The 23324-nt window shown below is 53.7% G+C and overlaps 2 protein-coding genes across 2 annotated transcripts; one reads left to right on the top strand and one right to left on the bottom strand.

The window, feature by feature from the left end:
• Window positions 1–6186: 6186 nt before the first annotated feature.
• ELOVL3 (ELOVL fatty acid elongase 3) lies at window positions 6187–15239 on the top strand. The gene is made up of 4 exons (XM_038758121.1): window positions 6187–6361; window positions 12031–12162; window positions 12993–13144; window positions 13593–15239. Exons 1-4 carry the CDS (start codon window positions 6273–6275, stop codon window positions 14015–14017), a joined length of 798 nt encoding a protein of 265 aa, XP_038614049.1. The 5' UTR covers window positions 6187–6272; the 3' UTR covers window positions 14018–15239.
• Window positions 15240–17035: 1796 nt separating this feature from the next.
• On the bottom strand, window positions 17036–21781 carry PITX3 (paired like homeodomain 3). The gene is made up of 4 exons (XM_038758258.1): window positions 21697–21781; window positions 20767–20890; window positions 20477–20682; window positions 17036–17935 (listed from the first exon to the last, which is right to left on the bottom strand). Exons 1-4 carry the CDS (start codon window positions 21739–21741, stop codon window positions 17390–17392), a joined length of 921 nt encoding a protein of 306 aa, XP_038614186.1. The 5' UTR covers window positions 21742–21781; the 3' UTR covers window positions 17036–17389.
• Between the last annotated feature and the right edge of the window lie 1543 nt (window positions 21782–23324).

Here is a 23324-nt window from a genome sequence, read left to right as displayed (position 1 = left end):
GAGGAAGGAGATCGGGGTGACAAGGTAGAAGCAGGAATAAAACTGGGACAGGGCTGGAGGAGTGCAGGGAAGAGGAGGCGGCAGTACTACAGAGGATTCCAGGGCAATAATAATAATCAATCATTCAATCAATCATATTTATTGAACGCTTACTATGTGCAGAGCACTGTACTAAGCGCTTGGGAAGTACAAATTGGCAACATATAGAGACAGTCCCTACCCAGCATTGGGCTCACAGTCTAAAAGGGGGAGACAGAGAACAAAACCAAACATACTAACAAAATAAAATAAATAGAATAGATATGTACAAGTAAAATAAATAAATAAATAGAGAAATATGTACAAACATATATATATATATATATATATATATATATATATACAGGTGCTGTGGGGAAGGGAAGGAGGTAAGATGGGGGGGATGGAGAGGGGGACGAGGGGGAGAGGAAGGAAGGGGCTCAGTGTGGGAAGACCTCCTGGAGGAGGTGAGCTCTCAGCAGGGCCTTGAAGGGAGGAAGAGAGCTAGCTTGGCGGATGGGCAGAGGGAGGGCATTCCAGGCCCGGGGGATGACGTGGGCCGGGGGTCGATGGCGGGACAGGCGAGAACGAGGTACGGTGAGGAGATTAGCGGCGGAGGAGCGGAGGGTGCGGGCTGGGCTGGAGAAGGAGAGAAGGGAGGTAAGAATATTATTATAAGAATAATAATAGTGGTATTTGATATGTGCCTACTTAGTAAGTGCCAGGCACTGAGGTAGACAGAGGATGATAAGATTGGGAGCATAGATATTTAATCTGAGGCCCGCAGAAGTTAATAGACTTGCCCAGGGTCACTTGGCAAGCTAGTGACGGAGTTAGGATTAGAACCCAAGCCTTCTGGCTCCCAGGCCTGTGCTGAGTCCGCTAGGCAGTGATGTTTCTTCCAGCCCAGGGCAGGGATCCGTGAGGAGGGAGGTCCCGGGGCTAAAGTGGTGAGATTAGGCCCCAGACTGGCTGGGGAAGGATGGTGGGGGTGGAATGATGGGTCAATATGAGTAGATGGTTATGAGTTGACAAAGATACTGTGGTTTCCTGCCAGCCAGTTAAGGGCCCAGAGGCAGCGGGATCTGTTGCTGAGCCCTTAGACTCTGAGCAGGAATTAATTGGTGGAGGGAAGCCCCGGAGGAGAATTCCTTGGGGAGAGAAAGGGTGAGCATCATTCAGGATGGAGAATTTGTCTGGAGCTGGAGGAGAGGGGGCTCAGTGCAGAGCCCTTGGTTTGGGGAGAAGGGAGAGGTGAAGGGATGGAGACTGGAGGGAGGATCTCGGATCTTCTAGACTGTGAGCCCACTGTTGGGTAGGGACCGTTTCTAGATGTTGCCAACTTGTACTTCCCAAGTACAGTACTCTGCACACAGTAAGCGCTCAATAAATACGATTGAATGAATGAATGAATGAATGAGCCAGGGAGCCCGTTGTTGGGTAGGAACCGTCTCTATAGGTTGCCGACTTGTACTCCCCAATGCTTAGTACAGTACTCTGCACACAGTAAGCGCTCAATAAATACAATTGAATGAATAAATGAATGAGGCAGGGAGCCCGTTGCTGGGTAGGAACCGTCTCTATAGGTTGCCGACTTGTACTTCCCATACTTCCCAAGCGCTTAATACAGTGCTCTGCACACACAGTAAGCGCTCAATAAATACGATTGAATGAATGAATGAGTGTTAGGTGTGACAGAAGCAGCCTCCGCCTCACCCTTCTCCCCTCCGGGGTCAAAGGGAAGGAGGCATCCTCTGGGCCCCAAGCGTTAAAGACCACATGCTGTCTGTCCCAGGTCTGGCATGAAGGGGCACTCGGGAAATATTAAACCAGAGCCAACAACGGCGTCAGCGGTAGCCAGCGACCCCAAATGTCAACAGCACCCAAACGCCAACAATAATATAACCGCCGGGTTTCCCCAGGGGGTCAGATGACCTCCACCACAGCCCGGGCCCATAGGCCGGGCGGTGGTGAGGAGCTGAGGAAGCGGGGCGAGCGGCTCGGCCTTTCGGGCCCGGGCAGGCTGCTGCGGACTCGGGGTGACCCTGGCCCCGGCCCGCTTCCACTCCTCCTCTGGAAAGGGTCAAACCCCACAGGGGCGAGTGGGCAGCACCCCAGGGGCTGGAGTGATGGCGGGATGAGGGCAGGGCAGTGCCCTCGGTGCCCTTAGTGGTGGGTGGCCCTGCCCTGCCCCTTTGGCTGTGCCCGCCACCCGGGGACTGTCCCCCTCTGTCCCTGCTTCACCCTTCCCTCACCCTGGCACTGCCCCCCGCCCTTCCCCCCTGGCATTCATTCATTCATTCATTCATTCAATCGTATTTATTGAGCGCCTACCGTGTGCAGAGCACTGGACTAAGCACTTGGGAAGCCCAAGTCGGCGACATCTAGAGCCGGTCCCTCCCCAACAACGGGCTCACAGTCGAGAAGGGGGAGACAGACAACAAAACAAAACACGGAGACAGGTGTCAAAATCGTCGGAACAAATAGAATTAAAGCTAGGGGCACATCGTTAACGAAATAAATGGACTAGTAAATCTGTAGGAGTAAAATAGAGTAATAAATCTGTAAGTAGAGTAATAAATCTATAGACAAGTGCTGTGGGGAGGGGAAGGAGGTAGGGTGAGGGGGGGGGGAGGAGGAGAGGAAAAAGGGGCCTCAGTCTTGGAAGCATGACATTCCAGCCTGATTTCATCGGATGAAGTTCCAGGTTGAGGATTTCCGATCATTTCCCCAAAGGGCACTGTCCCCCCTCCAGCCCTGCCCCTCGCCTCTCATTCATTCATTCATTCAATCGTATTTATTGAGCGCTTACTGTGTGCAGAGCACTGTATTAAGCGCTTGGGAAGTCCAAGTTGGCAACATATAGAGACGGTCCCTACCCAACGGGCTCACAGTCTAGAACCAGCGTTTAGAACATTCATTTATTCATTCATTCATTCATTCAATCATATTTATTGAGCACTTACTGTGTGCAGAGGACTGTACTAAGCGCTTGGGAAGTCCAAGTTGGCAACATCTAGAGACGGTCCCTACCCAACGGGCTCACAGTCTAGAACCAGCGCTTAGAACATTCATTCATTCATTCAATCGTATTTATTGAGCGCTTACTGTGTGCAGAACACTGTACTAAGCGCTTGGGAAGTACAAGTTGGCAACATCTAGAGACGGTCCCTACCCAACAGCAGGCTCACAGTCTAGAAGGGGGAGACAGACAACAGAACAAAACATATTAACAAAATAAAATGAATAGCAAATCTGTACAAGTAAAATAAATAGAGTAATACGTCTGTACAAACATATGTACAGAACAGTGATTTGCACATAGTAAGCGCTTAATAAATGCCATCATTATTATTTCTAGACTGTGAACCCAACAGCGGGCTCCCAGTCTAGAAGGGGGAGACAGACAACAAAACAAAACATATTAGCAAAATAAAATAAATAAAATAGTAAATATGTACAAGTAAAATAGAGTAATAAATCTGTACAAACATATATGCACATAGTAAGCACTTAATAAATGGCATCATTACTACTTCTAGACTGTGAGCCCGAGCAGCGTGGCTCAGTGGAAAGAGCCCGGGCTTTGGAGTCAGAGGTCATGGGTTCAAATCCCGGCTCCGCCACTTGTCAGCTGTGTGACTCTGGGCAAGTCACTTCACTTCTCTGAGCCTCAGTTCCCCCATCTGTAAAATTCATTCATTCATTCAATCGTATTTATTGAGTGCTTACTGTGTGCAGAGCACTGTACTAAGCGCTTGGGAAGTACCAGTTGGCAACATATAGAGATGGTCCCTACCCAACAGCGGGCTCACAGTCTAGAAGGGGGAGACAGACAACAAAACATATAAACAAAATAAAATAAATAGAATAAATATGTACAAGTAAAATAAATAGGGTAATAAATACGTACAAACATATACATATATACAGGTGCTGTGGGGAGGGGAAGGAGGTAAGGCGGGGGAGGGGGAGGGGGAGGAGGGGGAAATCAATCAATCAATCGTATTTATTGAGCGCTTACTGTGTGCAGAGCACTGTACTAAGCGGGAAAGGAAGGAGGGGGCTCAGTGTGGGAAGGCCTCCTGGAAGAGGTGATGGGGATTAAGACTGTGAGCCCCACCGTGGGACAACTTAATCACCTTGTACCCCCCCCCCCAGCGCTTGGAACAGTGCTCTGCACATAGTAAGTGCTTAACACGGGAAGCAGTGTGGCTCAGTGGAAAGAGCCCGGGCTTTGGAGTCAGAGGTCAGGGGTTCAAATCCCGGCTCCTCCAATTGTCAGCTGTGTGACTTTGGGCAAGTCACTTAACTTCTCTGTGCCTCTGTTACCTCATCTGTCAAATGGGGATTAAGACTGTGAGCCTCCTGTGGGACAACCTGATTACCTTGTTTCCCCCCAGCGCTTAGAACAGTGCTTTGCACATAGTAAGCGCTTAATAAATACCATCATTATTATTATTATTAACAAATGCCATTATATATATATATATTTTAACAATTGCCATTCTTCTAGACTGTGAGCCCACTGTTGGGTAGGGACTGTCTCTATATGTTGCCAACTTGGACTTCCCAAGCGCTCAGTCCAGTGCTCTGCACACAGTAAGCGCTCAATAAATACGATTGATTGATTGATTGATTGATTGAATCAATCGTATTTATTGAGCGCTTACTGTGTGCAGAGCACTCAGATTGATTGATTGATTGATTGCTATTATTATTAGAAGAGGGATGGTGACGAGAAGCATTGTGGCTCAGCGGACAGAGCACGGGCTTTGGAGTCAGAGGTGTGACTTTGGGCAAGTCGCTTAACTTCTCTGAGCCTCATTTACTTCATCTCTAAAATGGGGATTAAGACTGTCAGTCCCACGTGGGACAACCTGATCACCTTGAATACCCCCAGCGCTTAGAACAGTGCTTTGCACAGAGTAAGCGCTTAATAAATGCCGTTATGAGCCCCTTCCTTCCTCTCTCCCTCGTCCCCCTCTCCATCCCCCCCATCTTACTTCCTTCCCTTCCCCACAGCACCTGTATATATGTATATATGTTTGTACATATTTATTACTCTATTTATTTATTTATTTTACTTGTCCCTATCTATTCTATTTATTTTATTTTGTTAGTATGTTTGGTTTTGTTCTCTGTCTCCCCCTTTTAGACTGTGAGCCCGCTGTTGGGTAGGGACTGTCTCTATATTTGCCAATTTGTACTTCCCAAGCGCTTAGTACAGTGCTCTGCACATAGTAAGCGCTCAATAAATGCGATTGATTTATTGATTGATTTATTGATTGATTTTGCTTGTCCATATCTATTCTATTTATTTTATTTTGTTACTATGTTTGGTTTTGTTCTCTGTCTCCCCCTTTTAGACTGTGAGCCCACTGTTGGGTAGGGACTGTCTCTATATGTTGCCAATTTGTACTTCCCAAGCGCTTAGTCCAGTGCTCTGCACATAGTAAGCGCTCAATAAATACGATTGATGATGATGATGATGATGCCCACTGTTGGGTAAGGAACCGTCTCTATATGTTGCCAATTTGTACTTCCGAAGCGCTTAGTCCAGTGCTCTGCACATAGTAAGCGCTCAATAAATACGATTGATGATGATGATGATGCCCACTGTTGGGTAGGGACCGTCTCTATATGTTGCCAATTTGTACTTCCCAAGCGCTTAGTCCAGTGCTCTGCACATAGTAAGCGCTCAATAAATACGATTGATAATGATGATGATGCCCACTGTTGGGTAGGGACCGTCTCTATATGTTGCCAATTTGTACTTCCGAAGCGCTTAGTACAGTGCTCTGCACATAGTAAGCGCTCAATAAGTACGATTGATTGATTGATGATTACGATGGTGGGGCCGGGCCGGGAGCAGGGGCGGGGCCTAGCTGCCGGCCAATCATCGCGGCGGAAGGGGGCGGGGCCTGAGGGGTGGGTGGGTCCGGCCGCCGCGATTGGTTGAGAGCCGGGAGGGGGCGTGGCCCTAGGGAAAGTGGGCGTGGCTTGGGTCGGGAGGGGCTATATAAGGCGCGCTGCGGGAAGCGGCCGCCCAGAGCGGGAGGCGCACGTGTCGGGAGCGGAGCGCTGACGACGGGCGCCCCGTCAATCAATCAATAGTATTTATTGAGCGCTTACTGTGTGCAGAGCACTGTACTAAGCGCTTGGGAAATCCAAGTTAGCAACATATAGAGACAGTCCCTACCCAACAGCGGGCTCACAGTCTAAAAGGGGGAGACGGAGGAGGCCCCGCCGGCATGAACGGCTCCGGCGAGGGGCTGCTGCTGCTGCAGGCCTACGACTTCGAGCACCACCTGGACCTGCGGCCCTGGATCGTGGACAACTGGTGAGTCGGGGGGGCACCGCGCCCAGACCCGGAGGAAGGAAGGAAAAGGGCGGGCGGAAACCCTCCAGGACCAGGAGCAACCTCGCCCGAGACTTGACGGGAAAGGAGGAAGGTGGGGCGGACGAATTCAGTCAGTCATTCATTCAATCGTATTTATTCAGTCATTCATTCATTCAATTCAAACATTTATTCACTCAAACATTCTCTATCTGTTACCAGCTTGGACTTCCCAAGCGCTTAGTACAGCGCTCTGCACACAATAAGCGCTCAATAAATACGATTGATTGATTGATTGCCATTATTATTAGAAGATGGATGGCGGGCCTTCCCAGACTGAGCCCCCTCCTTCCTCTCCCTCCCCCTGTCTTACCTCCTTCCCTACAGCACCTGTATATATGTATATATGTTTGTACATATTTATTACTCTATTTATTTTACTTGTACATATCTATTCTATTAATTTTATTTTGTTAGTATGTTTGGTTTTGTTCTCTGTCTCCCCCTTTTAGACTGTGAGCCCACCGTTGGGTAGGGACTGTCTCTATATGTTGCCAATTTGTACTTCCTAAGCGCTTAGTACAGTGCTCTGCACATAGTAAGCGCTCAATAAGTACGATTGATGATGATGATGATGGTGGGGCCGGGCCGATAAATGCAATAAATTGCCTTTATTGAGCGCTTACTGTGTGCAGAGCACTGTACTAAGCTTTTGGGAAGTATTTATTGAGTGCTTACTGTGTGCAGAGCACTGGACCAAGCGCTTGGGAAGTATTTATTGAGCGCTTACTGCGTGCAGAGCACTGGACCAAGCGCTTGGGAAGTATTTTTTGAGCGCTTACTGTGTGCAGAGCACTGGACCAAGCGCTTGGGAAGTATTTTGTTAGTATGTTTGGTTTTGTCTCCCCCTTTTAGACTGTGAGCCCACTGTTGGGTAGGGACTGTCTCTAGATGTTGCCAATTTGTGCTTCCCAATTGCTTAGTACAGTGCTCTGCACACAGTAAGCGCTCAATAAATACGATTGATGATGATGATTTATTGAGCGCTTACTGTGTGCAGAGCACTGGACTAAGCGCTTGGGAAGTCCAAGTTGGCAACATCTAGAGGCGGCCCCGACCCAACAGCGGGCTCACAGTCTAGAAGGGGGAGACAGAGAACAAAACATATGAACAAAATAAAAGAAATAGAATGAATACGTACAAATCAAATAGAGTAATAAATACGCACAAACATATAAACAGGTGCTGTGGGGAGGGGAAGGAGGTAAGGCGGGGGGGATGGGGAGGAGGGGGCTCAGTGTGGGAAGGCCTCCTGGAGGAGGTGAGCGCTCAGTAGGGCCCAGCCTTTTCCTCCGTCCGCCCGCAGAGTCCGGTTCCGGGTCAGCGCTGGGAAGGAGCGGGGGCGGGGGGGGGGGGGGGGGGGGTTGGCGGAGGGTGACCGGAGGAGGAGGAGGAGGAGGAGGGAGGGAGGGAGAGAGAGAACAGAGGCCCTCAGAGAGGCTGACCCCTTCGGCCTGCCCTGCGCCACCCAGCCGGGCTCCTCAAGGGCAGGGCGGGAGACGCGCGGATTTGCGAGCCTGTTTCCCAAACTGAGTCCACGCACCCGCCCTCTTCCCCTCTGCCTCTCCCTCACTCACGTGTTGGCCCCAGGAACCCCATCGCCCGAACCTTTCCTTCTCAGCAGCTGCCATTCCCTGCTCTCCGGCCGCCCGAGACCGGACCCGATTAGATCCTTGACTTGGAGACAAGTGGGGAGAGAGGGGAGAAGCAGGGGAGGGGAACTGTTTTCTGGAGGGGAACAGCTGCCCTAGCTGATCCAGACACAGCCCCGAAATTCCACTCCCTCCCTCTGTCCCCCCTTCCCTTCCCTCCCTCTGTCCCCCCTTCCCTTCCCTCCCTCTGTCCCCCTTCCCTTCCCTCCCTCTGTCCCCCCTTCCCTCCCCTCCCTCTGTCCCCCCTTCCCTCCCCTCCCTCTGTCCCCCCTTCCCTCCCCTCCCTCTGTCCCCCTTCCCTCCCCTCCCTCTGTCCCCCCTTCCCTCCCCTCCCTCTGTCCCCCCTTCCCTCCCCTCCCTCTGTCCCCCCTTCCCTCCCCTCCCTCTGTCCCTCCTTCCCTTCCCTCCCTCTGTCCCCCCTTCCCTCCCTCTGTCCCCCCTTCCCTCCCTCTGTCCCCCCTTCCCTTCCCTCCCTCTGTCCCCCTTTCCCTTCCCTCCCTCTGTCCCCCCTTCCCTTCCCTCCCTCTGTCCCCCTTTCCTTCCCTCCCTCTGTCTCCCCTTCCCTTCCCTCCCTCTGTCCCCCCTTCCCTTCCCTCCCTCTGTCCCCCCTTCCCTTCCCTCCCTCTGTCCCCCCTTCCCTTCCCTCCCTCTGTCCCCCCTTCCCGTCCTCTCTGTTCCCCCTTCCCTTCCCCCCGCCCCCCCTTCCCTTCCCCCCCTCTGTCCCCCCTTCCCTTCCCCCATCCCCCCTTCCCTTCCCTCCCTCTGTCCCCCTTCCCTTCCCTCCCTCTGTCCCCCTTCCCTTCCCTCCCTCTGTCCCCCTTCCATTCCCTCCCCCATCACCCCTTCCCTTCCCTCCCTCTGGTCCTATGAAGGAGGTTGGAGTGCTTGGCCCTCCTTCCTACCATGAGCCTGTGAATCTTGGGGACAAACCCACTCCAGGAGGGCCTTCGGTGACAGGGCTCCCTTTAGGAGCGTTTCCCCCGCCCTTTAAGGCTTCTCTGGGGGGCCAGAGTGTGGGTTTCCCCCAAGCTGCCGGCTGGATTAGACAAATGAGGTTGTCCTACACAATTGGTATGTGTTCCTACGCCACTGAATGCCCAATTGTTTCTCCGTGTCCCAGGCAGTGATGTTCCAGGCCCCTCTCCGAGCTCCCTTCCTCCCACTCCCTCTCACTTCCCCAGAGAACATGGTGTCTCTGTCTAGGAGTGCCTACCCTTTCCTCTGAAGCTGACCATCACTAACTCTTACTAACCACAAGCCTCTCTCCCTCCCTCCTCCTGCCCTAGAACCTCCCCTTTCCAGTTTACTTAGTGGAATATTTATAGAGTGCTTACTCTGTGCAGAGCACTGTACTAAGTGCTTGGGAGAGTACAATAATAGACACATTCCCTATCCACAGTAAGCTTACAGTTCTTGTTTAAATAAAATTACAGATATACATATGGGAAGAGGTGTCTACCTCTGGGGAGTAAAAAGCCCAGTAGTGGGGGGCGCAGAGAAGAGGAGGCAGGAGGAGGGTGAAAGGATTGACCTACTGGGTGTGAGGCATCATAGGTATCTCCTGTAGCCACTTTTTTTTTAATGGTATTAGGTGCTTACTATGTGCTAGGCACTGTTCTGAGTACTGGGGTAGATACAAGCTAATCAGACTGGACACAGTCCGTGCCCCACATGGGGCCCATAGTCTTAATTCCCATTTTGCAGATGAGGTAACTGGGGCACAGAGAAGGTAAGTGACTTGCCCAAGGTCACGCAGAAGACAGGTGGCAGAGCCGTCTGTTTCCTCTCCCTGGGCCACCTTTCTAGGTCTGTGGAGTGGGGGAATCTCTTGCTTCTTCTCTAATGATGATAATAATAATAATAATTAGGATACTTAAGTACTTACTAAGGGCTGAGCACTGTACTAAGTGCTGGGTAGGTGCTAGATAACTAGGTTGGACACAGTCCTGGTCCAACATGGGGCTCACAGTTTAAGTTGAAGGGAGTAGGATTTTGTTCCCATTGTATAGATGAGGAAGCTGAGGCACAGAAAAGTTAAGTGATTTGTCCAAGGTCACACAGACAAGTGGTGGAGCTGGGGGTTAGAACCCAGGTCCCCTGGCTCCCAGGCCCATATTCTTTCTACTAGGATATGCTGCTTCCCATGTAGTCCCCCATCGTGGGGAGCCCTTAACCCCTTTGACTCAAGGGTCCTAGGGGAAGCCAGTGAGCAAGGGAGTGAGGCAGAGGGTGGGGTTGGGAGTTAGACTTTTGGCATCTCACCTCTCATCATTCCCTGCCCCAGGTCAGTCTTCCCATCTCGGGGATTGGATTGTCAGCAGAGCCCTTTGGGGTGGGGGTGGGGGGAGGTGAGTGGGGGGTGGGGGAGGTGAGTACATATTTATTACTCTATTTATTTATTTATTTTACTTGTACATATCTATCCTATTTATTTTATTTTGTTGGTATGTTTGGTTTTGTTCTCTGTCTCCCCCTTTTAGACTGTGAGCCCACTGTTGGGTAGGGACTGTCTCTATGTGTTGCCAATTTGTACTTCCCAAGCGCTTAGTACGGTGCTCTGCACATAGTAAGCGCTCAATAAATACGATTGATGATGATGATGATGAGTGACAGCACTACTCTCCTGGGCCTTTTGCCCTCAAATCTGCCCAGCAAGATAGCATAGGGGTTTGGAACTGGACTTTTTGTATGGGCAAATGGAGCCTCAAAGCCTAGGGGGTTGGGGGTGGGTGGGTGTGTGTGTGCGACATAGAGAGCAGGGCACACCTCTCTCTGGAGATGAAGACCCTTCCTCTCAAGCTGACCACCACTAGCTCTTACTAGTCACCAGCCTCTCTCCCACCCTCCTCCACACCCCTACCTCCACTTGCCCTAGAATCTCTCCTTTCCACCCGGAGGAGGCATCTGGAAACTAGAAGACTCCCAGGCCTCTGCTCTTTCTACTGGGGAAGGTCATTCAGTCATCCATTTATTCATTCAATCGTATTTATTGAGCGCTTACTGTGTGCAGAGCACCGTACTAAGCTCTTGGAAAGTACAGTTCGGTACAGATAGAGACAGTCCCTACCCAACAACGGGCTCACAGTCTAGAAGTGAGGAGCGGGCTGGCAGCAAACCTTCTTCTCCCATGGTTGTGGGAAAGAAGTGAATGACCGGAGCCTTACTGACTTGATGCCAGGCTGTGGCCTGGGCTTTATGCCCGTGCCCTTCTCCCCCTTCCCAGCCCAGGCTTCATCTGGGCAGGGGATGGTTGGGAATGGTGAGAGGGGGGCATCACTGCTATATCTCAAGCCTCCTGGGCCTGATTCCAGTCTCCCCCATGGGGTTGCCAGCCAGAGGAAGGGAAAGAATGAGGCTTCCCATCCCAGGGCTTCAAGAGTCTTTTTTTTTTTAAAAAAAAAAAAAAAAAGAAAAATGGCATTTGTAAAGTGCTTACTGTGTGCCAGGCACTCTACTAAGCTCAGAGGCAGACACAAGCTAATCAGGTTGGTCACAGTCCCTGTCCCACTTAGGGCTCACAGTCTTAATCCTAGTTTTGCAGATAAGGTAACTGAGGCAAAGAGAAGTTAAGCAACCTCCCCAAGGTCACACAGCAGACAAGTGGTGGAGCTAGGACTAGAACCCAGGTCCTCTGACTCCCCACACGTGCTCTTTCCACTAGGCCCTGCTGCGTCTTCCCGTTCACACCTGGATTCGATTAGGGTTGATGTCAGAGGTGGCCACTACATAGTTCCTCCAAGTGTCCCGTGGCCACTGTGAGAGGTGGGCTACTGGGCAGGAAGGGCCATTGGTCTGACCCAGTAATGGCCTGGTGGGTGTTCTCAAGACACTTGACTTTTGTCCAGGCTGGTGTGAGTATGTCCGTGGGTCCATAACACCCAGCTCTGCACCCTTGGGAGACGCCCCCTCCCCCACAGCGTGATGCCTCTTTTTCCCTCCTTTCCCCTCTCTCCCCATCAGGAGGACATCCTTTCCGATGGTGCTTGTGTACCTGCTGCTCATTTTTATGGGGCAGCGAGTCATGAAGGGCAGGAGTGGCTACAACCTGCGCCTGCCCCTGATGTTCTGGTCCCTCAGCTTGGCCATCTTCAGGTAAGATGCTCTTCAAATCCCTGTGTCTGTGTCTTCCTCTCCAGGGACCCCACCCCCTTCCCACCCCCCTTCATCCCTCTGAGTCTTGGCTATCTTCAATTCGAACATCAGTCAGAGTATCTGTTGAGGGTCTACTGTTTGCAGAGCACTCTGTAAGCATTTGGGAGAGTACGGTAGACAGGAGACGCGGTACCCCGGAGTTTAACTCCATGCTGCGCTCTTCGCAGCCCCGGGGTGACAGTGGTCCTGGCTGAGCTTTGAGGGAGGGGGTGCCGTCAATAATGCACCTGGGAAGAAAGGCAGGAGAAGCTTTGGTATTAGATCGGATTCAAACTTCACCTATCTGGCGGGAGAGAGAGAAAGGCCCTGTTAGGGAAGGGTGAAGTGGAGAGGCAGTTTCAGCTGCTTAAATGTCCAGAGCTGGAGGCTTCTTTGGAGGCTTGAGGACGGTTACTGGTAGCAATAATAATAATAAAAATAATAGTGCCTTTTGTTAATAGTAATAATTGTAGTATTTAAGCCGTCACTATATGTCAAGCATCGTACTAAGCACTGGAGTAGACATAACGTAATCAGATCCCACATGGGGCTGACAGTTTAGGAGGGAGACCGAATACTGAACCCCATTTGGCAGATGTGGATACCGAGACACAGAAGTTCATTGATTTGCCCAGTCATACAGCAGACAGGCGGCAGAGCTGATATTACAACCCAGGTCCTCTGACTCCTGAGCCCGCGCCCTTTCCGCTCGGCCCCGCTGCTGCCCCGGGTCTGACCGCTCCCCCGTCCCGCGTCCTGTGACGCATCCCGTTCTCCCCACCCCCCTGCAGCATCTTGGGCACGGTGAGGATGTGGGGTTTCATGAAGGCCGTGCTGCTCTGGGGAGGGCTGAAGCACAGCGTCTGTTTCACCCGCTTCTACAACGACCCCGTCGTCCGCTTCTGGTCCTTCCTCTTCTCAGCCAGCAAGGTCATCGAGCTCGGTGAGTCCGGCGGCCCCCATCGCCCATTTCCCCCGCCCTGGCCCGGCCCCGAGCTTCTCCCCACCGCGAGGTCCCAGTCCCCTACCTTCTCCAGGGGCAAGTGGAAATGGGGTGTGGTACCCCGGCCCAGGTAGGGGCCTCCCGAGACCTTTCTAGGATCTCGAGCTATACAGAAGCGAGGGGAGGGGGTGGAGTTAAAGTAAAGAATAAACCCAAAGTCTCCCTGAAGATGTGGGGAAAAAGATGTGCCACCCCATGACCCGGCGGTTCCCCTGACTTTCCTAGCTTGTGTTCCCCTTCCCCCACTGCTGCTGATCGCTTTTCGATGAGAGGAGGGAATGGGGGTGGCGGGGCCGAAGAAGAGCCAAGGGTGGGGGGAGGGTCTCTCACGGTCCCCACTCCGTCACACGTGCCAGACTCGCTGACCCACCTGCGTCCGTCTCCCCAGGCGACACGGCCTTCATCGTGCTGCGTAAGCAGCGGCTGCTGTTCTTGCACTGGTTCCACCATAGCACGGTGCTTATTTACACCTGGTACGCCTACAAGGACAAAGTGGCCAGCAGCGGCTGGTTCATGACCATGAACTACGGCGTGCACGCCTTCATGTACTCCTACTACACGGCCCGGGCGGCCGGCCTGCGGGTGCCCCGGCCCTGCGCCATGCTCATCACGGTGCTGCAGATCCTGCAGATGGCCGGAGGCATGACCGTCATCGGCCTCAACTGGTTCTGGATGCAAGATCGGAACTGCCACATCTCCCAGGACCAAGTGTTCTGGGCCTTCTCCATGTACCTGGCCTACCTGGCGCTCTTTCTCCATTTCTTCCACCAGACCTACTTCCGGGGCCGGGCTGGCAAGACCAAGGGCGAGTGAGGGAGGGTGCCAGCCCTCTTCCCCTCACCCCCTGCCTACTGCTCTCATCCTTCCCAACTCTCCACATGCTGTCGACAGCTGTAAGGAAAGGGCCCCTGGGAGGGAGCTGCCCCGACGCGGTGATTTGGGGGGGGGCGGGGGCAGTTGCAAGGGACGGGAGGCCGAGCCCCGGATGACATCAGCGTGGGGAGCGGGGCCGGGGTCACCCGTGCCAGCTGGTGTGCCCCGGGCACCGACTTCGCTGTGGTCTCAGCCTGTGGGCACATATCTGAGGCCCAAATCCCACCTCCCTCTCTCACCTGTCCTGTGTGAATCCCACTGTGGGGTGGGGAGAGGGGGTCCCAGCGTGCTCGGGGAGGAGGGGGCAGAAGAAGATCGCTGCAGCCACAGCAGAATGCCACAAAACCACTCTTTGCCACAAAACTATTCTTTCCCACATCATTCCCCCGGGTGTAGGGCGGCAGCCTCGGCTTCCCCGTTCCCCCTGAACGTGCTTCAATGCTTCTCTTTTTAATGTGAAGACCTGGGGGAGTGAGCAGAAAGAGAAGGCCCTACTCATTTTCCCACTCCCATTGGCTCTCGGGGATGGGGGGGTATTGAAATCAGGGACCAGAGAAACCCCCTAAAGTGTATCCCCCACTCTCAACATGTGACCCCAATCCTTGGGGAAAGGAGGGGGCAGCCCCAGGCCCCTCCTGAGTTATATTTTTGTCCAGAGGCATTTTCTCTTCTCGCTTTTTAAAAAATTAAAACGATTCAACGAGACACACACACACACACCCCGACCGCCCCCCTCAACTCCACCCTCCCACTGCTCTGTCCTCTTCCGTCCAGGGCCTGGCAGGGGCCAATCAGTCAACCGATTGTATTTATTGAGCGCTATGTGCAGAGCACTGTACTGAGCACCTTGGAGAGTACAATATAACAGAGTTGGTAAACGTGTTCCCTGTCTGCAATGACTTTACAGTCTAGAGGGGCAGAAGGGGGCTAGCTGGTCTCTTCTGGGGGCACAGCACCTTTCAGCACTCTCCTGTTTGTTTGAAGTGGAAGGGTCAGCCTACTGGAGGAGACGCTGCTTCCCCTTCCGCGTCCCCTCACCCACTCCCCACATGGCTTTGTCAGAGGAGCAGGTTGGCTTAGGGGATACAGCACGGCCTGGAAGTCGGAGGGTCATGGGTTCTAATCCCGGCTCCGCCACCTGTCTGCTCGGTGGCCCTGGGCAAGCCACTTCACTGTTTTGGGTCTCATCTGTAAAATGGGGATGAAGACTGAGTCCTGTGCGGGACAATGACTGCGTCCAACCCCATTTCCTTATATAATGATGGTACTTGTTAAGCGCTTACTATGTACAAAGCACTGTTCTAAGCGCTGCATCCACCCCTGTGCTTACTGTAGTGCCTGGCCCGTAGTAAGCGCTTACCGAATACCATCATCATCATTATTGCTGTTTGTCCACTCATGAGCGTGGCTCGGTGGAAAGAGCCCAGGCTTGGGAGGTTATGGGTTCTAATCCTGACTCTGCCACTTAGCTGTGTGACAGGGCAAGTCACTCCTCTGCCTCAGTTCCCTCATCTGTAAAGTGGGGATTAAGACTGTGAGCCCCACGTGGGACAAGCTTGATTACCTTGTATTCCCCCCGCCAGCGTTTAGAAGAGTGCTTGGCACGTAGTAAGAGCTTAACAAATACCAACATCATTATTATTATTATTATTATGAGCCCCCTTTTAGACTGTGAGCCCACTGTTGGGTAGGGACTGTCTCTATATGTTGCCAATTTGTACTTCCCAAGCGCTTAGTACAGTGCTGTGCACACAGTAAGCGCTCAATAAATACGATTGATGATGATGAGGAGCCACCTGAGGAAGCCGGTGACTCTTTCCCTGCTTGCCGCTAGGTGGCGCCGTGCGACCGCGTTTGGCTCTGGTTCATTCATTCATTCAATGGTATTTATTGAGCGCTTACTGTGTGCAGTGCACTGTACTAAGCGCTCGGGGAGAACAAGTTGGCAACAAGTACAAGTTGGCTCCCCCAAGGAGCTCCGGGGAAGAGGATGCGGCACTGGAAGGCCGAAGGCCTGTTCCCCTTCTACCCCTACTCATCCCTTCCCAGGGCTCCTCCACCAAAGGTCCCGGTTCCTCCTCTCTCTTCCTTCTACTCCTCGTCCCTTCCAGTCCGTTGTCCCGGGCCTCGCAGCTCCGAGAAGGAAGCTACAGGCCACGGTCCCCGGGACTGGAGGCATCCTGATTCCCGGCCCTCAGCTCTTGACCCCTTGTGGGCGAGCCCAGCTGGCTGCTGATCTGCTGCTGATAAATACGATTGATTGATTGATCTGGCTGGAGCTCCTCCAAGGGGGGCAGCAAGCAGGCCAAGGGGGGCTGCTGTCCCTGGTCAGGTCTCTTCCTCTTTCCGCAGCCTGCCAGAGGTAGGCCATCCCACCCTCCGAACAGCGTGGAAACTTGACAAAGGCGGTGAGTGTGAGAGGGAGCAAAGGATGGTTAGCGTGGCTTAGTGGAAAGAGCCCGGGCTTGGGAGTCAGAGGTCATGGGTTCTAATCCCGGCCCTGCCACTTGTCAGCTGTGTGACTTTGGGCAAGTCGCTTCTCTGGGCCTCAGTGACCTCATCTGTCAAATGGGGATTAAGACTGAGCCCCACGTGGGACAACCTGATCACCTTGTATCCCGAACAGTGCTTAGCACATAGTAAGTGCTTAACAAATACCATTATTGTTAACCTTTTACTCCGAATCCTGATCCGACAGCTGCCCCTAGTCCCACTCCCCTTTCTGGCCTCTTGACTGTTCCCTTCCTCATCACTGTAGGGTTACAGCTACTGGGGTGGGGGCTTGGGGATTAAGACTGTGAGCCCCCCGTGGGACAACCTGGTCACCTTGTATCCTCCCCAGCGATTAGAACAGTGCTTTGCACATAGCGATTAATAAATGCCGTCATTATCGGGGGCCGAGGCTGCGAGGGAATGGTTAGAGGACGGCCCCGGGGGCTTAATAACCAGGCCGTTGCCTGCCCTAACGATCCGTGGATATTTATTGGGGTTTTTCTTGGAAAATGGGGATGGGGGAAGGGGGGCTGGTGGAAAAGGCTTGGTGTGGAGAAAGTGGGAGGGCCTCGGCGGCGGAACCGTGGCCCAAAGGGGCTCCTGTTGGGCCCTGCTCCCCCAAGGCCCGGCTTCTGCTCCTGAAGGGCTCTCTAGCCCGGTCCTCTACTCGCCCGGTCCGGAGCCCGCGCTGCGGGGTGCCAAGGAAGCCAACCGTGCCAGCCGCGGGCTCCCGTGCGGCCCTGCCCTGCCCTGCCAACGGGTCCCCGGTCCTGCCTCGACGCCCCCGGGCCGGGCGCGGGCCAGTCCTGCCAAGGCCCCTCATACGGGCCGCTCCACGGCGTACTGGCAGGGGCTGAGGTTGGCGTTGGCGGCGTTGGGCACGGCCGGGTAGCTGAAGGAGGCGTGCTGCTTGGCTTTGAGCCTGAGGCTGGCCAGGCTGGAGTTACAGGGGTCCCGGTAGACGTAGGGGGCGGCGGCGGCCGAGACGTAGGGGCAAGGCCCCGGCCCGGGACCGCCACCGCCTCCGCCTCCGCCGCCCAGGGCCTGCAGAGAAGCCGGGCCCGGCGCCGCGGGCACCATGGAGGCGGGCATGGGCATGGAGGCGATGGAGCTGGGGGGCGAGAACATGGGCTGCGAGCCCAGCGGGCTGACGTTGACCGAGTTGAAGAAGGGGAAGCTCTTGGGCGCCAGGGGCCCGGCCGCCAACCCCTTGGGCGCCCAGTTGCCGTAGGAGTAGCCGGGGTACATCTCCTCGTAGGGGGCCACCAGCCCGCTGAACTGCGCCCCGAAGCCACCCTTGCACAGTTCGGCCTGCTGGCTCCGCTCCCGCTTCCGCCACTTGGCCCGCCGGTTCTTGAACCACACCTGCGGAGAGGGGCACGGAGAGGGGGGCACAGGGCAGAGGCCGCTTAGCCGGGGGCCTGGGGCCGGGGGTCGAGGCCCCAAAAGGAGGGAGGGGCCGTGGCACCGTGTGAGCCCACTGTTGGGTCTCCGGATCAATCAATCAATCAATCGTATTTATTGAGCGCTTACTGTGTGCAGAGCACTGGACTAAGCGCTTGGGAAGGACAAGTTGGCAACATATGGAGACAGTCCCTACCCAACAGTGGGCTCACGGTCTGACAGAGAACCAAACATACTAAGAAAATAAAATAAACAGAATAGATATGTACAAGTAAAATTAATAGAGTAATAAATATGTACAAACATATACATATATACAGGTGCTGTGGGGAAGGGAAGGAGGTAAGATGGGGGGGATGGAGAGGGGGACGAGGGGGAGAAGAAGGAAGGGGCTCAGTCTGGGAAGGCCTCCTGGAGGAGGTGAGCTTTCAGTAGGGCCTTGAAGGGAGGAAGAGAGCTAGCTTGGTGGATGGGCAGATGTTGCCAACTTGTACTTCCCAAGCGCTTAGTCCAATGCTCTGCACACAGTAGGCGCTCAATAAATACGATTGATTGATTGATTGACTTGTACTTTCCAAGCGCTTAGTCCGATGCTCTGCACACAGTAAGCGCTCAATAAATACGATTGATTGACTTGCACTTTCCAAGCGCTTAGTCCAGTGCTCTGCACACAGTAAGCGCTCTATAAATGCGACTGAATGCATGAATGAAGAGCACAGGTTTAGGAGTCAGAGGGCGTGAGTGCTAAGCCCGCCCCTTGTCTGATGTGGGGCCTTGGGCGAGCCACTTAGCTTCCCTGTGCCTCAGTTATCTCATCTGGAAAAAGGTGATTGAGACCGTGAGCCCCACGTGGGACAATGCCATTACCTTGTATTTGCCCCACAACTCAGGACAGTGTGTAGCACACAGTAAGCGCTTAACAAATGTAGCTATTATTATGATTATTAAGCAATTAGTACAGTGCTCTGCACACAGTAAGCGCTCAATAAATACGATTGAATGAATGAGCCCGTTGTTGGGTGGGGATGGTCTCTCTCTGCAGCCGACTTGTACTTTCCAAACGCTTAGTCCAGTGTTCTGCACACAGTAAGCGCTCTATAAATACGACTGAATGCATGAATGAAGAGCCGGGTTTAGGAGTCAGAGGGCGTGAGTTCTAAGCTCGCCCCTCATCTGCTTTGGGACCTTGGGCGAGCCACTTAGCTTCCCTGTGCCTCAGTTATCTCATCTGGAAAAAGGGGATTGAGACCGTGAGCCCCATGTGGGACAACGCAATTACCTTGTCTCTGCCCCACCGCTTAACAAATGCCACAGTTATTATGATGATGATTATTAAGCGATTAGTACAGTGCTCTGCACCCAGTAAGCGCTCAATAAATACAACTAAATGAATTACTGAGTGGGAGTGAAGGGCGGGAGGAGTTGGATACGGGGCGGGGGTGGTCACAGGCCTCGATTTAGCAAGGGGAGAGGGAGGGGGTGTCAGGAATAGGGCGGAATGGGAATCAAGGGCAGTAGCGGGACGACAACAGCCTCGGTCGAGCTGGGAAGGAGAAGCAGCGTCGCCTAAAGGATAGAGCCCAGGCCTGGGAAGCAGAAGGACCTGGGTTCTAATCCCGACTCCACCACGCGTCTGCTGTGTGACCTTGAGCAAGTCACTTCAGTTCTCTGGGCCTCAGTTACCTCATCTGTAAAATGGGGATTCATTCTACAGGTCCATGGGGGACGGGGGCTGCGTCCAACCCGATTAGCTTGTATTTAGAGAAGCAGCGTGACTCAGTGGAAAGAGCCCGGGCTTTGGAGTCAGAGGTCATGAGTTCAAACCCCGGCTCCGCCAAGTGTCAGCTGTGCGACTTTGGGCAAGTCACTTAACTTCTCTGGGCCTCAGTTACCTCATCTGTAAAATGGGGATTAATAATAATAATAATGATGGCATTTTATTAAGCACTTACTATGTGCAAAGCACTGTTCTAAGCGCTGGGGAGGTTACAAGGTGATCAGGTTGTCCCACGGGGGGCTCACAGTCTTCATCCCCATTTTCCAGATGAGGGAACTGAGGCACAGAGAAGTTGAGCGACTTGCCCAAAGTCACACAGCTGACAATTGGCAGAGCTGTGATTTGAACTCATGACCTCTGACTCCAAAGTCGGTGCTTTTTCCACTGAGCCACTGTGAGCCCCCTGTGGGACCACCTGATCAATCAATCAATCGTATTTATTGAGCGCTTACTGTGTGCAGAGCACTGTACTAAGCGCTTGGGAAGTACAAGTTGGCCACATACAGAGATGGTCCCTACCCCCTTGTAGAACAGTGCTTTGCACATAGTAAGTGCCTAATAAATGCCATCATTATTATTATTTAGCGCAGTGCCTGGCGCGTAGTAAACGCCTAACAGTTTCCAGTAAGGAAAAAGGCACTTAAAAAGGAGGGAGGTTTGGAGTGGCGGTTCTCCCGGGAGGCCGGGGAGGTGGGGACGGGGGGCGGTCGGGGTTGGGGCCTTACTCGGACGCGGGCCTCGGTGAGGTTGGTCCAGACGGCGATCTCCTCGCGGGTGCTCATGTCCGGGTAGCGGTTGCGCTGGAAGGTGGCCTCCAGCTCCTGCAGCTGCTGGCTGGTAAAGTGAGTCCGCTGCCGCCGCTGCTTCTTCTTCAGGGCCCCATCCTCGGGGGCCGCCTCTCCCTCCTGCTTCTCCTGCGACTTCTCCGTGTCTGCCGGGGGGCAAGGGTCACTCCGGATGGCAGGCAACCTCCCACCCCCACCCTGGGCCCGCCACCCCCCAAACCTCCGCCTACCGCTGTGCTCCGGGCCTTTGCAGCCGGGTTCAGGGCGCGGGGTGCCGGCGTCGGAGAGCGACAGGGCCGGGCTGCGGGCCTCTGTCTCGCTCAGCAGGTTGAAATCCATCGGGCGCCGGCGGCTCTGGGGGAAAATGGGGTGAGGGGCGTTGGGGAGCGGGGCGGAGAGATGCTCAACCCCAGGCACCCCGGAATTTTGAGGGTCGGAGCCGGTATCTCGTGATTATTTGGGAATAATAATGATGGTACTTGTTAAGCGCTTACTATGCTGTTCTAAGCGCTGGGGGGATACAAGGTGATCAGGTTGTCCCACGGGAGGCTCACAGTCTTTATCCCCATTTTACAGATGAGGGAACTGAGGCCCAGGGAAGTGAAGTGACTTGCCCAAAGTCCCACAGCTGACAATTGGCGGAGCAGGGATTTGAACCCATGACCTCTGACTCCAAAGCCCGGGCTCTTTCCACAGAGCCACGCTGCTTCTCAAGGTGAAGGCCCCATGGTATCCTCGACATCCTCGCCCGACTCTCCGTCTGGTCCCCGCACACACACTTCCGTCCCACTCCCGCTCTTCCCTGGGGTCCACAGAAGCCCTTTCCCCCCTCTTTCTAAGGCTCCTGCTCCGGCTCCTCCACTGGCCAGGCGGAGACTGACTACCATCTCATACTAGAAACTGGACACTGGACCCCACTTTTGAACCACACACACACACACACGCCCCAATCCGAACTGCACAAGCTCACAGCACACCCCGACACACCACCTCGTATTACACGCCTCAGCATCCATGCAGAAACATCCATAAACTGGAATCCAGGACCTCCCATGCACGCCCCAGAATGCTCCGAATTTTTATACACTCCCTTTGACCTACCCACACTTAAACCAGTGGTATAATGATGTTAAGGATGATGGTATTTGTTAAGCACTTACTGTGTACTGTGTACTGTGAGCTCCTCGTGGCAGATAATGTATCATTCACCTCTGTTGTGCGGTAGTTTCCCAAGTAGGATGCTCTGCACACAGTAAGAGCTCAGTAAATAGTTTTGATTGATACTGCCCCCCTTCTGACACATATCCATCCCTCCTCCAACTCCACCTTCCCTCACAGGCCACGGCTTCATTCTTTGGGTCCAAGCCAGAAACTGACCCTTACCAGCATCGTGAGCCATGGTTGACTCGGCCTTGGGGCTGTCCCGGTTCACCTAGGGGTACCCACACGGAGAGGTGCCTGGTCTCGATCCTAGTGGGGGACCAGGCCTGAAGGGACGGGACACAGGGGCTCCAACTAGGACCTCCCCCTTTTAGAATAGTAATAGTCGTCGTCATCATCATAGCGATGGTATTTATTATTAGGTGTCTACTGTGTGCAGAGTACCGCGCTACTAAGCCCCGGGGAAAATGCACCGGTGAAAATGCAACATTGTCCCTTGCCCTCAAAGGGCTCAAGCGAGGGAGGAATGGATGAAAGACACCAAAGGAAGGATGAAACAATTAACAACATGAAAACCAGATGAAAGACAAACACCCCACCCAAGTGACCGGTGCAACCGTCCACAAAAGGAGGAGATGACTGGTGAGGCGTTTCAAGAGAAGTCCCTATCCCCACTTTCTGCTCTCTCCCCTGTCACTTGGGCCGTCAGAAGGGAGGGAAAGATTGCTGGTTGACTGAGACACTTGCCAGGCTGGAGATGGTTGGGTGGCCCTGCCCCCTGGTTCCCACTGCCACTCCAGAGAAGCAGCAAGGTGGTGGTAATCCCGGAGATGCCCATTCAGACAAGATTGGGTCTCAACCATCTCCCCACCACCACCCCTTTCCCCAAGCTTCCAGTGCAGACCTTTCTGGAGCTCAGGGAGGGGTCTGGTGTCAAGGACGGGTTTGGGGGGCTGTCTATATCTGATCTTGCACCTTCCAGCGGGCAGAGGACCCCAGCAAGGGGGAATGGCATGGGGACACGGGGATTTCAATCTCCTCTCCCTTGCCCAGGGGCTCAACCAGCAGACGCTGCCAAGGTAGGGGACAGTTTGGCTTCTTCTGCTACCAACAGGAGCCGGCGGGGCCAGCTGCTGCCTGCTCCCTCCCCACCCCTGTGCCCCTATCACTCTGGGAATTATGTGGTGGCGCACGGGGCATTAATGCTGTGGATTAAGTCTTGATTAAGATGTGTGTCACTGCGTTGCTCCTTCTACGGGAGGCGCAGATGGAATCTCAGCCCAATGTTTGTCCAGGATAATTTCCCCTCTTCTCTGTCTATTTGCATGTGATTGCATCTGCCAGAGTCCTACTTGTCTCCCTCCATCCAAAAGGATAACAGGGGCAAGGCTGGGGCCGGGGCCAGATCTGGGGGCTGAAGGCCAGAGGTTGAGACAGCACCCGCTGTTATAGGCCGGTTCACAGCCCTTCTTTTTGCGTCCCGAGAAAATCTGATTCCAGGCTGGGGTAGGGGAAATCAGAGAATGGGTCCGGAGGGGCAGGAAAGGAGACCAAAGAGGCAGGGGTTTAGGAGAGAAGATAGGGTCTAGAGACTCTTCTTCTGAGATGGGATCCCCAGTAGGGGGGC

Source organism: Tachyglossus aculeatus, chromosome 16, assembly GCF_015852505.1.
Source record: "Tachyglossus aculeatus isolate mTacAcu1 chromosome 16, mTacAcu1.pri, whole genome shotgun sequence".
Taxonomy (NCBI): Eukaryota; Metazoa; Chordata; class Mammalia; order Monotremata; family Tachyglossidae; genus Tachyglossus; species Tachyglossus aculeatus.
This window is presented reverse-complemented; position numbering and strand designations above follow the sequence as displayed.

Bases quoted from the DNA above. Each gene is read 5' to 3' on its own strand.
- PITX3 (XM_038758258.1), bottom strand. From the start codon at position 21,741: ATGATACATTATCTGCCACGAGGAGCTCACAGTACACAGTACACA. The intron at 20,891-21,696 runs GTAAGTGCTTAA...ATTTTCCCCCAG, and splicing joins CTCACAGTACACAGTACACA to AGCCGCCGGCGCCCGATGGA. The intron at 20,683-20,766 runs GTAGGCGGAGGT...GCCCCCCGGCAG, and splicing joins CAAAGGCCCGGAGCACAGCG to ACACGGAGAAGTCGCAGGAG.
- ELOVL3 (XM_038758121.1), top strand. From the start codon at position 6,273: ATGAACGGCTCCGGCGAGGGGCTGCTGCTGCTGCAGGCCTACGACTTC. The intron at 6,362-12,030 runs GTGAGTCGGGGG...TCTCCCCATCAG, and splicing joins CCCTGGATCGTGGACAACTG to GAGGACATCCTTTCCGATGG. The intron at 13,145-13,592 runs GTGAGTCCGGCG...CCGTCTCCCCAG, and splicing joins CAGCAAGGTCATCGAGCTCG to GCGACACGGCCTTCATCGTG.